Source organism: Vigna radiata, unplaced genomic scaffold (genome assembly GCF_000741045.1).
Source record: "Vigna radiata var. radiata cultivar VC1973A unplaced genomic scaffold, Vradiata_ver6 scaffold_332, whole genome shotgun sequence".
Lineage (NCBI taxonomy): Eukaryota > Viridiplantae > Streptophyta > Magnoliopsida > Fabales > Fabaceae > Vigna > Vigna radiata.
The window spans coordinates 75,053-90,973 of record NW_014541824.1 but is presented as its reverse complement, the minus strand read 5'-3'; the positions used below and the strand labels follow the sequence as shown (position 1 = coordinate 90,973).

Here is a 15,921-nt window from a genome sequence, read left to right as displayed (position 1 = left end):
ATGTGAATCTAGATCTTGACCAATATCTAGACCAGAAGAAGGAAGAAAGTGGGTCATCATACATGACGTATTACAATGTGCATGTCATAGGGATGAGGTAATTAGCATACGTACCTTGGTGGAATACCTATGAGGTATTTATACGCTTCCTCATTCACTGCTCTCATCTTCAGCATCTCTCTCTCCNAAGCCTGGGGGTACGTGCTTGTTGCAGCACTCCACATCAAATTCTTCAATACTTGACCACTGAATTGCTTCCTAAAGTTAGCATACATGTGCCTTATACAGAATCTTTGTGGTGCCTTAGGCAAAAGTGCTTCAACAGCATGAACCAACCCCTAACAACAACACCAATTATAATGAAACATACATACATGAATAGCCATAAACTGCAAAAAAAGGAAAATTTATAAGGAGTGCATGTACCTTTTGTTGGTCAGACATCCACGTGCATGCTCCACATATTTCATTACCACCAAGGTCTTCAATCAATAATTGCAAAAACCAACTCCAACTATCTTTATTTTCAACTTCAACTACTGCGTATGCTATGGGAAGCATTTGGTCATTTGGGTCCCTACCAACTGCTGTTAGCAACTCTCCCTTATATATGCCTTTCAAAAAACAACCATCTAAACATACATAAATTCTTTCGAAAATGGCCTCACCATTATCACTGTTCACTTTAATCTGGACAGTTGAACCTGGGTTACTTCTCAAGACCTCATGTCCATAGTCATGAATCCTTCGAAATTGCTCTTTAAAGTCTCCCTCACGTTCATTTGTTGCCATTAACTTGGCCCTTCTTGCTTTGGAAATTGAGACCTTGGTGTTCCATTTCCTAAGTGCTTTGTTACGTATATCTTGTACCTTTATAGTTGGATTTTCATGCAACACCTTATCTACTTCATGACTCAACCATTTACTATTCATCATTTTTATGTTTAGTTGTCTGCTGCAAGCATGGGTATCAACAACCTTCCTTAATTGCCAAATCTTTCTTGATGCCAAATATCCTAAGTAAGCTACCCATGGACACTTTNTTTGAGCCCCCATGCATCTCACCCGAACCCTACGCTTATCATTCTTTACGAACTTAAGATCCCTCCCAGTATGAACAGCATAGTTTCTAATTGCTTCCTTAAAATCCTCTTTATCATTAAAAATTGTCCCAACTTCCCATTTGTAGTCTACCATTGACTTTTGCTTTCCAAATTTAGGAAACGGACATGCACTTGGTTTGGTAGCATTGTCATCCTCCTCACTACCACTACCTTCACTACCTTCTGGAGTTAACAACTGTTCTGACTCCCAATCATCATCGGACAACCCCCTTCCAATATCTTCCACCATGTCATCTTCACCACTAACCTCACTAGTGTTTTCTACCCAAGAATCCACTTCAACTTCCTCCTCACAACTGTTTTCTACTTCCTCCTCAACGTCCACTGCACCCATTTCCTCAGCCTCCACTGCACCCACTGCCTCCACCTCCACCTCAACTTCCTCCACTGCCTCCACCTCCACCTCAACTGCCTTCGCTGCCTCCCCTTCCACCTCCACTTCCTCCACTTCCTCCACTGCCTCCACCTCCACCTCCACTTCATCAACCTCAACTGCACCCACTTCATGGACCTCAACTGAACCAACTTCATCAACATCAACTGGACCAACTTTGTCCACCTCAACTGCGTCAGACCCATTACCCCCACCACTCTCTGCAGGCCCTTGGCAAAGGTAAAGGATGTCATTCTCTTTCTCCTTCTCAATTTCGACAACCTCTGGTTCACTAACTTTATGCACGACAAATAAGTGCACTTCCCCCAAACATCTAGCTACTTGCATCATATTCATAGCTCCACTGTCGTCACACAGGCCATGCAAAATATTATCAATGCTGTAAACTAACTCCTCTACTTCCATGTAACCCATTTCTTTCATTGAAGCAACAACTCCAAAATAACTCCATGTGTCGGGGTCAATGTCCCAACATGATATATGCCCACCTATATACTGAAAGGGACACACGTCCTTTACTAAGGTCCCACCGTGGTGGACCACGACCTTAAACCTCTCTTCACCCATCCCAAACCCTATCCTGCAAATGAAAAGGGGGACCACTTTCATAAATTAAGACCCATGGGACCAAATTAACAACAAACAGGGACCACTTTCAACACACAACAGGGGACCAATTTCAACACCCAACAGGGGACCCATTGAACAACGAAAACGACAAAAATGAAATGCTATTTTAACCATGAACAGGACAAACACAATCATATCTTAAGCATCAATAACACAAACATAATCATATTTTAATCATCCACACCACAAACATTTAATATTCAAATGAGTAAGTAACAAAACCACGAACCTTGCGAACCTTGCGAACCTTGTGAACCACACCACGAAACTTGCGAACCTTGCGAAGACGATGGACGACGACGAAATCAACTCCTACACCGCTGATGAAGACGATGGACGACGACGATGAAGACCATGGACGACGACGAAACCTTGGTGGTGCCAATTTCTCAATTTCTCTTTTTCCCAATCACAATCAAGATTTTTACCCCAAACTAATTTAACCCTAATTCGAATTTTTACCCCTAATTCCAATTTCTAATTTAACCCTTATTTTAATTTCTAATTTAAACCTATTTTCAATATTCCACGTCATAATTTATTTTATTTTTTAAACATGTAGCAAAGCATAACATTACACGTACTCACAAACTGTCCACCTGGCATCTGTGCCGTTAAGAAACTTAACGGCGTCACCCAAAAGGACCAAATTGAACACTTTTTGCGAAATTAAGGACTTAAGTGAACTTTTGAAAAATAGAGGGACCAATTTGAACAAATCCCCCTAAAGGAGGGACCAAAATAGGTATTAAACCTACTTTTAATTCTTTAACCTGTACTTTTAGGACACCTTTTAATACTTTTTAAATTGTTACTTCTTCTTTTTCATGTTTAGGATTATTTATCATATATGGATTAATAAACATTTGTTTAATTTAAAACGGTGTAGCAAACTCTGGTATGCTCTGTATATTTTCACTCTCTCGTAAATATATAAGAAAATAATTATTCTAAAATAAATTATTTTTTCTTAAACATAATTTGTTTTATGAAAAAAAGGATAAAAATAATATTGTTTTTATACAAAACAGAGTATTAGGGATATAAACGGGGAAAAGTAACTACTATTTAAAGTTGAAATAACACTTGTTTCAAAACATACTTTCTTTCCAACACGACAATATTATAAGAGGTTTTATACATATAAAAAATTTAACAGTAAAAGTATGTAAAAGGTCAATAATTTATTCATCAAATAAAATTATCTATAAACTAATTTTTCAAAAGTGACAAATCTTACAAAAATAATAGTAACGCCTATATCACAGTTTTTATAATTTACCTTTTTTTCTTAGGACTCTAGTAATGAACATCTTTAGAATTAATGTATTCGTTTTGCAGTTGACTTTTGCTTTAAATTTACAAAGCACTTCTTGAATTTTTCACACAAATAACAGTGTCAATTTCTTTTTACTGATTCATTCAGGACACCGTAACTTTTATTTATTCAAATAACACATTTTTACTGTGCTAATTCAGAAAAGAGTGTAACAGTGTGCTATCTCTGTAAAATTCGCACTTTTTCACTCAAATCCAGCTATGCCATACAGTACTACTACTTTTTCAATACACTAACGTTTGTTTGATTTACAATTCCATTATCTTAATTTCTTTTCCATCGAGATAAGTGTGCAAAATAATTCGGAGTAAATCTCCACATTAATTCTCGAGATTGTAGAATCATATATTAATCTCTAAAATTGCAAATCACTTAGCAGATTTCTTTTTTACTTTATTTTCTGCCATCATTTTGCACTTAAAAAGACTAATGAATGTCACCTTGTAAAATCAAAGACCTACAGCTGTTAAATACCAAGGACTGAAATGTTCAACCCAAGCAATCTCGAGGATTAATGTGCGATTTACTCAATTAAATAAAACAGTATCACGGTAAACATAAACTAATAATTCAAATTCAGACCTCCATTATTACTAAGCTATAAGAAAAATGGAGAAATTATAGATTTAAAAAACAAAAGAATGCCTGTGATTCATATTATAAAAATGCATGGTGTCATTGGAATTTTTTATCGTATGTCTGCCAACGTAGTATCTGATTTTCAAATTCTCGTTTACTTGTGAAAGAACTTCCAGATATCCCTATCAGCCAAATCCTTGACTAAATGTGCTCCAAAAACGCCCTCCTCGTCTACGAGACTCCTTAGTTGCCGCACTCCATTACTGAATCCAACATAGTGCCTCTTGGTTGGAGCTATATATACCACACCATATGGCGGCCTCAAGCACTGATATCAAAAGGAAAATACAAAAGATGAATTAAAGTTACGCGGTTACAATTTGGAACTCGATTAAATATTTCTAATTCAGTAAAAATAGAAAAGGAGAAACTTCGAAAATCTGGACAGAGACACAGTTACAACTGCATAATAGATATGCTACTGCCCGAGGCTAAAAATAAATCAACAATTGAGGGTGGAAGACACAACCCAAATCCAATCACATGATGATCAGCCAATTGTGTAATAAACATATGCCACATGTGTGATGTTTACCAGAACAACAGAATAAGTAAAGCACTTACAAGATTTTCAGTAAGTATAGACAACCAAGCATAGGAAAACAAACCTTCTTAATAAGTGCATACAGCTTCTTCAGAGAGTTAACGGAGTATGGAATCTCTGTCATTAAGATAACATCATAGCCACCCTCTCCTTGATCCGTCTCACTGCCTCTTTCCCATGCTCGACTTCCTGAGAGCTTCCTAGACCGTCTTGAGTAAGATTCATGACCAATGATGCTACCATCTTGGCTGCTACATCCTTCCATAAAATCTTCTTCAGAAAAACTCAAACTCATTCCAGGCATAACTTCATATCCATCACTTTTCACAATAGACAGCACGGTTGGTAATTCTTCCCAGTCCCCAGCATAAAAGTTAACCGATGGTGCCAGAGTCTGTCTTGAAGGGGTAAGAGGAGATTCAGGCTGTCGACTCTGCCTATCACGGGCTTGCTTGAGATTAGCAAGGACATTTGGTATGGTTGTGCATCTTACAGTTTCTGCACTCTGATCTTGAAAATGCACCACAGAAGCTCCCTGTTAAACAAAGAATCAAATGGAGGACAAACCGTGTTATTTGCAAAGCGTGAGTGTATTTCTTTAAATATGCTGGTAAAAAGTTAACTCGATGCTATTTATTCTCCCCAAAAGCACTACAAATTTCTCGTATTGCTATTTACCTGATTGTCTGTCACTAATATTACCCTAAAAAAAATGAAACTTTTGGCAATCACGCCAAGAAGACGGTGTATTTCGAGCAATCAAATGACAAAGAACCACTGCCTACACAATTTAGATTTCAATCCATGTCTATCAATTGTATAAACAGCTTGCCAAACAGACTTTGCTTTAGGGAAAAATCTACCTAATGTATTCTTTCCAGCTTATACATAATAGACAAGTGACAAATGAACCAGCAAAAACGATTAAGTGATACCCAATTGTAGACTGCATACCTTCAAGCAAGCGAAAATTCCAGGCAGTCCATAGTTGCAACTGAGCTGCAAAATACATGAAAGCAAAGAGATTTGTAAATTATGAATAATCAATAATACCTTCAGTCCTTTATATAAGAAATAAATGACAGTGCTTTTAACACAATGACTTTTTTTATACCAAGGACCAAGGGGAAGAGAACAAACATATTAGAAAAAATAGGGATCAAGGAAGAAGAAAAAAATGGAATTTCATAGCATTTTGAGCATTTGAAAAGTGAGGAAAGGACCAATGAAGTGCAAGAACTGAATAAGATAAAGTTCAAAGTAGTATGCAATAGAATGTTCATTAACAAGATACCTCAAGTACTCTTTTTCCTCTGAAAGTCAGTTGCCCGTCACGAATCTCATGCTTAAGAACACTAACAAGATCAATGGAACTAGTCCAGGATTTCAGATAACCTACAAAGTCAAATGAGTAAATTTGATAACATCAGTCCTTCATATTCGTGAGGCAACAAATTACATGTATATAGCAAAGGCATAACTCTGAAAAGACATTTTTTTCAGCACGAATCTTGTCATTATTTTTTTTCTGATTTAATAGAGGCTAGGTTAAATTTATTAGGATGATACTAAGCTCACCTTAAAGATTTGTCACCTTCCTTTCATGCCAAATAATATTTTGGTTTAAGAATTATTATAACATAATAATGATGTATGCTGTGTTAATTCTCAAGTATCTTACTTTTATGGACTTATGAAATTGGAAGAAAGTGCTTCTTCGAAAGAAAACATCAAAATCATGTATCCAATGCATACAAGTCTGAAACATCAAGTGCATACCGTCAGGTTTCAAGGAGATTGCCTCCGAGCCACTGAACCCAACAATATCAGCAACACTAACTAAACCCTGTCAGAGGTTTAAGAGAGCATCAGTGCGTAGCTATAAAACTGACTGATACAAAAAAATAACATTATCTTAACCTTGCTGAATAGTCATACAAGGAAATTTCAGAAAGAATAAATGGACATTTTTCGAGAAAAAAGAAAAATATTAGGTGCTATTAAAAAATATTGAAAACCCATCGTGTAAAACACTTGAAAAGCACACAATAAACCATGGAAATATAACCAAATGATCTTATTTCAATGACTTAGCAGACAAATTTAGTCAGCGAAGCATAACCTTTATGAAACCAATGCCTCTCATATGTCAATGTCAAGACATAAAACTTGCATCAATGTCTTGATATTTAACACAGAAAAGACAACAAAAAATCTAAAACCTTTTTCGAAGCACCAATCTGCCATAAAGAATTGTGCATTAAGGAGTCAAGCCATCCTTCACAAAACAAATACTATAATACGAACCATAATAAGATGTACCTTAAAATGATCCATATTCTCCCCATTATCCTTGTCAGTGTGAACTGCCTGCAAAGCACGACAAATCTAAAACAGCGTCACACTTTTTAACTACAACATTTTTCAGGGAGTTCAGTGGTGGTGATAGGATACAGCTGATTGTAGAAACGTGGAATTGTACCTTGGAAGGGAGAATCTCCACGGCCGGTGACGGGAGCTGAATATCTTTCTCAGGAACGGAAGATATGCTGAGACTTCCACGATCATGAGGTACAAGGCCAGGTAAGCACTGAGCAAGTAAAGCCGGTGCACGCATTGCAGCTGATACTAAAAGCAATCTCCTGCAATAAATGTTAAGTAAGCCATTCTAACATATTCAAAATTTAAATATAATACATAAAAACAAAAACAATAATAGCCAGTAATCACAAACACTCAGCGCACTTTACTGCGACGGAATCGTGCAATCATAAAGCAAGAAGCAAGAAACAAAGTTTGAGGCAGTCAATTACATACAAGGATAGAGAGAAACGAAAGCTTTTTCTGTCTCCGAGCTAAAAGGAGGGGAAAATCCACCGGTGGCTAAAAGGAAAAGACAGTAGCAGTTATCAAATCAGCACGGAGCTTCAAATCGAAAGTGCCACGACTAGTAAGAAAAGAAACTTAAGAATTCAAGCGATGAAAATTCAAATAGCGAAATTAAACAAAGCGTGAGTAACAGAAACTGGAAGAGGAATCGCAGGAGAGAAGGCGGAATAATTGACGATCAGCAACAGAAACTACTGATTAACAGTAATAATAAAATGAATTGAGGAAAAAGGAGAATTGAAGGAGAATCGCGCGAGAGAGGAGAGTACCTGAAGAGAGAATAGGTCAATGGCAGTGTGAAAGACGAAAGCGGAGTTGGATTTGGTGAGAAACGAAAAAGAGCCAAAAGTTCAAAGCTGTGATTTCTAAAGCAGAAAGAAGAGCAGAAACAGGAAACAGAGAAGGTTCGACGTTAGAGGCCTGCACAACACGAATTTCCCAAAATGCCCTTTCCATGTATGTATGTATGTGTGTGTTTTGGTTGGACGATTACGGAGTGGGGCCAGATCATATCACACGCTTGTCTCTAGACTACGCCTTTTTCACTTTTCTTCTTTTTCGTAATTAATTAATATTAACCTCAATAGTTCCTTCGCATTTCCTTCCACAAAAGTCAGATATAAATGAAATTAAAAATATTTAATTTTTCTACTATTTTGGAAAACAAATTGGAAGTGGGCAAATGACTCTTTCCATTTCTTTCGTAATTTCCCATTAAGTTATTGATATCATTTTTTAATCTCTAATTCATTTTTAATCCTTGTTTAACGTAATAATACAAATTGCTATTTTGAAGTTGTTGCTTCTGAATTCGTTGATTATCTTATTTTTCAATAAAATATCCATTTTTTTTACTTCTGAAATTTAGGTAAGATCTGTGTAAGGATCTTTGGGGCACTAACCACATGATAATCATATATAAAATAAATAAATAAATAAACTTTGTTAACTATTGTTTTGGTATAGGGCACGGCTAATAAGGGCTCAATTAAGTGTTCACATTGTGATGAATTCAATTAATTGGAGACTTTGACGAATCCATAACTATTTAAAAACTAATGCATCGAACATGTATATTTTCATAGAAATTATATACTGTCAAACATTTTGATATTATATTTATATGTGAAATAGGATTAAAATATTATCTACTCAAAAAATATTGTGACTAGCATTTTGGATATTCGTACAGAGGTTTGTTAGTTTTAATGAGTTTAATTGATGAAACATATATCATGTTCCTCAAATAGTTTGGTATTTCTTCACTTTTGTTTGTACAACCATCTACAAAAAAATAAAAATTAAAAACTTAATTATTTATCTTTAATCACTGTATATAACGATCATTATTAGTTAGCATAAGTAGTAGGGACTTATGTCTCACAATTGAGTAACACAATTTGATTTTAGTTATTACTACTAATAATAATTAAAAAAAAACTATATATATATATATATATATATATATATATAATTTTATAATTTGTAAGTAGTATTCTTATAAAGAAGTTGTACAGGTGTCATATGAATATCGGTTTAATTTGTTGTTAAAAAAAGAATTTGAAAGATTTAGAAAGATGAAGATTAAGGTGAGATTAAATTGGGTCGATTTAAAAAAAAAAGTTAATGAATATTTTATTTTTGAGAAAGAAATGGTAAGATAAAATAAAAGGAGGAGTTGTTGAGTGTTATTATTGTTGTGTTTGCATTTATTTACCTGTCGAATCCATTGAATTATTTAAAGGTGGTTTTTTAATTTTTGTGGCACATGACAGTGAGTTGACCATTAATATAGAAAAGAAGCTCGTGGGGGAGGCGTAGGAACGTTCATTTCCACCTCATTCTCCCTCTCAGCATGAACAGTTCTAGAAAGGTGCAGCAATGGATCAAAATTAACCTGGGAGATAAAATTAAAAATGGTGACGACAGTATCAGATACAAATGTCTCACTGTCTCATGATGTGATACATACCAAACAAAAACAAAATGAAGAAACTGTGAAAATAAGCATCAGCATAGTCAAAAGTTTAGCCAGTAACCTAACTATTTCTGCTGGAACATCATGTGACCTATTTGTACAACCGTGCCTAATTACCTGTTCTGTTCAATTAGGATAATACATATTTGATTAAGACACAGAAAAACATTAGATCATATAAACAGGTAAGTGGGTTAACAGCCTAAGTAAGTATTCTGATACGAGGATTTACTGTAGTAAGTTGCAGTTGTTCTTCACAAGGTTAGGAATTATTGGAGACATTACACGCCTAGCATAAAAGCATCATTGAATTCAGAATCAAACCCTTCATGTCCATCAAATTCCTTGAGCCCCACCATTGTCTCAATGGGTAGCTCTTCACCCAAAGCAAAATACTCCTTTCCCACCAAAAGAAAGTCCTTTGCTGATTCGAATTCCTCACACTCTAGTGGTACTATCTTTGTTGAACTTTTAGGCCAAATGCTTCTTAACCTTGAAGTTTCAGAATTCACTCTGCATGGAGCCTCATCGCCTTTTTGTTTATTACACTTTGATGTAGAGTTCAATGCTAACCTTCTCCTTGGGGAGGTACAAAATGAGCTCCAGGGTTCCTCAGAATTCCAAGCGAGTTTCCCTTCCAATGGCCAAAAAAGTGGTTCATCAGCATCCACTCCTGCGGTTTCTAGTAGATTCTCCACTGAAATGCTATCTTCTGAGTTGCCAAAGTTTACTGCAGGGAAAAAAATACCGGTAGAGACTGAAGAAGGAACTGTAATGTCGTCCCAACTAGTTGAATCTGAGAGCCACTCAGAGTCTTCATCTTCAAGAATGAGTAAGGAATCCAAGTAACTTGCTTTGTCCAAATCTGAAACATCATAGTAAGAATCGCACTTGGAGCTAAGAGGAGTTGAATTCTCAGATGAACATCCGCAATATGATTTATAATCTAAGAGCCGGTCGGAGTTTTCATCTTCAAGAATGAGTAAAGAATTCAAGTGGCATTCTTTGTCCGAATCTGATATATCAGAAACAGCATCAAACTCGTAGCTAAGAGGAGTTGAAGGGTTCTCAGATGAGCATTCAAAAGACATCGAATCTGAGAGCCACTTGGACTCTTCACCTTCAAGATTGAGTAGCGAATGCATGTAACTTGCTTTGTCTAAATCTGAAATCTCAGAGAAAGCGTCACTCCTGTAGCTAAGAGGTGTTGAAAGGTTCTCAGATGAACATGCATGAGGCTTTGAATCTGAGAGCCACTCAGAGTCGTCATCTTGAAGACTTAGTAAGGAATGCAAGTAACCTGGTTTGTCCAAATGTGAAATTTCACTCTTGTATCTAAGAGGAGTTGAAGGGTCCTCAGATGAATATTCAAAAGACTTTGAATTGGAGAACCACTCGAAGTCTTCATCTTCAGAATTGAGTAAAGAATGTATGTAACTTTCTCTGTCCAAATCTGAAATCTCAGAGAAAGCATTACTCTTGTTGGTGAGAGGAGTTGAAAGGTTCTCAGATGAATATGCATACGGCTTTGACTCTGAGAGCCACTCAGAGTCATCATGTTCAAAAATGAGTGCGGATGGCAAGTACCTTGCTTTGTCCAAATCGGAAATCACTGAAGCTAAATCAATCTTGCAGCTGAAAGGAGTTGAAGGATTCTCGGATGAACATTCAGAAGACTTGGAATCTGAGAGACATTCAGCGTCTTCATTTACTAGATTAAGTAAAGAATGCATGTAAACAGCTTTGTCCAAATCTGAAACATCAGAAGGAACATCAGACTTGTAGCTGAAAGGAGTTGAAGGGTAATCAGATAAACATCCAAAAGACTTGGAATCTGAGAGCCACTCAGCGTCTTCATCTTCAAGACTAAGTAAAGAATGCAAGTAACTTGCTTTGTCAAAATCTGAAATCGAATAGAGCGAATCACTGTTGTAGCCAAGAGGAGTTGAAGGCTCATCTGATGAACGTCCAAAAGACTTAGAATCTGAGAGCCATTCAGAATCTTCATCATCAAGACTGAGTAAAGAACGAAAGTAACTTCCTTGCTCAAAGTCTGAAATCTCAGAAGCAACATCAAACTTGTAGCTAAGAGGCGTTGAAGGTTCCTTTGATGAACGTCCAAAAGACTTCGAATCTGAGAGCCACTCAGAATCTTCGTCATCAAGACTTAGTAAAGAATGAAAGAAACTTCCTTGCTCAAAGTCCGAAATCTCATAGTAAGCGTCACACTTGTAGCTAAGAGGAGTTGAAGGCTCCCCAGATGAACATCCACAAGGCATTAAATCAGAGAGCCACTCAAATTCATCATCTTCAAGGCTGAGTAAAGAATTCATGAAACATGCTTTGTCCAAAACTGAAAGCTCGTAGTAAGCATCAATGCATAGCTCAGTATAGCAGTTACTGTGAGAAATTTTAAGAGAACACCCTGAACTACTAGGCGTATCACTTGCAGCGGTTGCATCATTCTTTATGCTTGCATTTGAGACAGTACTGTCAGATGAAGAAACTTTCTCTGCATGTCTTTCTCTACAACTGCCAACAGTATTGACACTTTTGTGCGAGAGAAAATAAGAGCTTGTCACCAAGAACAACCAAAAAGTTAACACATTGGTAAAAAGAAAAACTGAATCAGCAGAATAAAATCTGTTGTCTGATGATACACGCAGGTTTCTAAGATTACAAAAATGATCTGTCATTTTATGTACAGGTGCCATGGAGAAATCAGTCCCATTTGCAGTCAAACTCATTCCAGTTTCTATCCTCATCAGGAATCAATGGCACACTGTTACATTGGTTTAGCAAGAAAACTTGTGTTAAATATATTTGACAGTTTGCAGGATATAAAGGAAGAGAATGGACAAGAAGAAAAAAGAAAGTCACTGTAAAAACAGGTCACTAAATAGAGCTTCGTTACAATGAATGCTTGTTAGAATTCACATTTCATCATCCAAATTCACATCATTAAAATACCAACTATGTTATTTAGTTTCACACAAAAACTTGATAAAAATCTTTAATTTAATTAAAACAAGTTTAGATGGGTTTTGTTGTGTCGATTAAACACATTATATACCAAATTTTAGCATTAACATATAAATAAACCACTCTATTAAAAAGTTAATTAATTTAAATAAAGTAAATTTAATTCAAAAATAAAATTTTCAACCCCAATGAAAAGCATATATCAAATTGGAAAACTTGAAGAAGAAAAAGAAATTTACAAAACACATTTTGGAACAAACAAAAAGAAAATATCAAATATGCTAATAGTAGCACATCATATCAAGAACTAAAACCTAAGAAGATTGGACAAAGCTCAAGCAGCAATAAGTTAAGTATATGATATTTGGCAAATATATCTGTATTTTTAAAGACCTTAAACATCAATTACTTTTATCTTTATATAACCAATAATAAATGTTCATCTATCACTTATCTAAAAGATCGATCCAATCGTGTAAATTTCTGCAAATTGATCATTTCAGAAAGGTGTAACCTCACATTCATAATTCGTAAGAGAGTATGGTAACGCCAATACGCATTATCGAAAACGAAAGAGAAAACAACGTAGAAAGATAATACACAAGGAAGAAGATGAAGAATTGAAAAGAAAAAGGGTTTACCTGCGATTATTTTGAAAGCAGTTTAACGCAGTTCTGATCATAACCAAGAGATTTTTTTTGAGAAAGAAGAGAAAAAGGAATTAGAATAATGTATTACGTTAAGAAGAGCAAATAACGCCACTAACGTGGTGATGTGTGTACTAAAAAGTCATAATTGTCGTTTAATATCAATTAATTCAATCTTAAGTAAAATCAATGTCAAAACAAACATGGTAGCTTCGCGTTTCAATTCCCATAATAGCTAATATAATTAAAAACATCAATATAGCGTTTTCAGAAAGACACTATTATCGTGCAATTTATTATATTTTTAAATTTATATTGTTATTTAAAGTTTAATGCTTCACAAACTCATTACAATTTTTATATTTTGTGGAGTTTTTTTTTAATTGATATATATATATATATATATATATATATATATATATATATATATATAACTGAAGTTACTTAATTTTATAAAAAATGATTTTGTTAAGTTTTAAAACATAACGTGTTGACAACGCATTTTCTCTCTTTTTTTTTCCGTGTTGTAATTATTAAATTGAGAGCATGTATAGGAAAAAAAAAAGTAATGCTATATTAATTATAAATAAATTCTCTTATAATCTTATAAGAATGATAATTCAAAGAATCGTATATTTATTTAATGTGGTAAAGTATTAAAGTCATAATAAGGGTGCAACATTTGTGTCATTAATATAAAAGTTGTTACATTAATCAAATAAATTCATTATAAACAATAAAAAACAATGCTAGATTGCATGTATAACAATTTATAATTAGATGATAACATAAAAACCCACATTATTAAGTATTATTTATTTTCATATCAATTATTTCCATAGTTCATTCATCTTTTGATCTGAAGCTTTTTTTCATCCCTCAAAGATATATTCAGTAAAAGGATACTGAATATATTTCATGGTTTATTAAAAAAGAGAAATTTATTTAATGGTTATAAGAATTGAATAAAAGTATACGATGGAATAAATGTTTAATTCCCGAGAAATATATATCTGTTGAATAAAACCATTTTACTAAAACCGCATACTCATATCTTAATTTTTATGGTTTACTATTATTTAAAATAAACTATTATGATATACTTTCAAATTGTACTTTATATATATTAAAAATGCATTGTCTTGAATTAATATTCATTAAATACATTTAAATTGATTATAAAATTAGAAAAGCATGATGTAATTAAAGAAAAATATATATATTAAGGTGGATTTTATATACAAAAATATAAATAAGTAAATTATTTTCCTTGTATAGTTGTTGTAAAGGAGAAATTATTATAAATATAATAATATATAAACTAATATATAAATATAATAATATTTTTCCATATATCTTCAAATTTTCATTTGTTATTTGTATGACATTTAGTAGGCTTGAAAAGTGTTAAAAATGAAGAGTAAACACACCAGGCTTCAAAAGAATCGAAATTGGAAGAGAAAACCTTTGGAGTATCATTTGTGTATTCTTGGGAGGTTACTGCACACAAATAATATATAAGAAATTGATGAGAAATTAAAATAATATACTGTTAAAAAGATACACATATGTTATGGGTGTGAAATATATTTTTATTTCTTTAAATTATTATAAAAAATTGTGTTTTGTTTTTTAATTAATTACAAATTATTTAGTTTCTGCATTTTATGAAAATAATAAAGTGTTTTGTATATGACAAACGAAATTTAAATAAGGATTCTAATATAATCTTTATATGTTATTTGTTGAAAATAAAATTTTATACAACCTTTTCTATAAAATATAGATAAAATTTATAATTTAGTTTAAAAATAAAACATAATTTTTTATAATAATTTAGAAAAAAAACATATTTATCCATATATATTATTCACACATGATTTAACAATGATTAAGTATTGAAATTACCAAGCATATTCGTAATATGTCAATTTGCTAAAGGACTTTGAACATAAATTCAATGTTGATATCAATATAATAAGGCTTTATTCATACTAATTCACTATTAATTTGAAGAATTTGCTTTCATATTATTTTTGAAATATAAGGAATGCTTGGATATGTAATTTACTATTCATAAAATTACAAACTCTATAATACAACTAGTGATAATAAATGAATACAAAACAAGACGATGAAAAAATATATATTCACCATAATTACACATATAATAAATAAATAAACTAATTTAAAATATTCTGAAATAAATTAAAATCATTTTTAATATTTTCTGACTACAGCATACATTCTAATATTTTAATCATATATTTAAAATTGTTAAAAAATATAATTAATATACTTTGAATATTCATATACTCTAACCAGGATATTAATTATGTTATCTTTAAATATTATATATAATTAAAATCGATAGTATTATTAAATACTATATTTATTAAATTCAATGAAATATATATATATATATATATATATATATATATATATATATATATATATATATATATATATATATATATATGATAAAATTATTATTGAATAACTATATTTCTTCACCATTAGTTTTATTTTAGAATAAAAATATAACATAAATCACATTATTTCAAAATATTTGTTTGTTCAAGATCATTTTCAACACATACTTTATAATTGAATGAGAAAGCCAAAAGATTGGACCAAGTCATGCAAAAAAAATAAATTTATAATGTAAGTTTGACTAATAAGTTAGATAAAAAAACAATCGATTCGATTGAATTTGTAAATTTGTATGCATAAAAGAACAATCTAAGTGAAGAAC

General features: G+C 33.0%; 1 protein-coding gene across 6 annotated transcripts; it reads right to left on the bottom strand.

Moving 5' to 3' along the window:
- Window positions 1-3,991: 3,991 nt before the first annotated feature.
- LOC106778450 (histidine protein methyltransferase 1 homolog) lies at window positions 3,992-7,994 on the bottom strand. 6 transcript variants are annotated; one of them, XM_014666411.2, is made up of 9 exons: window positions 7,829-7,994; window positions 7,488-7,617; window positions 7,153-7,312; window positions 6,993-7,058; window positions 6,450-6,516; window positions 5,965-6,065; window positions 5,625-5,669; window positions 4,735-5,205; window positions 3,992-4,394 (listed from the first exon to the last, which is right to left on the bottom strand). In XM_014666411.2, exons 3-9 carry the CDS (start codon window positions 7,285-7,287, stop codon window positions 4,221-4,223), a joined length of 1,059 nt encoding a protein of 352 aa, XP_014521897.1. In that variant the 5' UTR covers window positions 7,288-7,312; window positions 7,488-7,617; window positions 7,829-7,994; the 3' UTR covers window positions 3,992-4,220. The 6 variants fall into 6 exon arrangements, with proteins under 6 accessions (XP_014521897.1, XP_022631923.1, XP_014521896.1 ...); XM_022776202.1 differs by having other exon boundaries at window positions 7,488-7,595; XM_014666410.2 differs by having other exon boundaries at window positions 7,488-7,553; window positions 7,829-7,993.
- Between the last annotated feature and the right edge of the window lie 7,927 nt (window positions 7,995-15,921).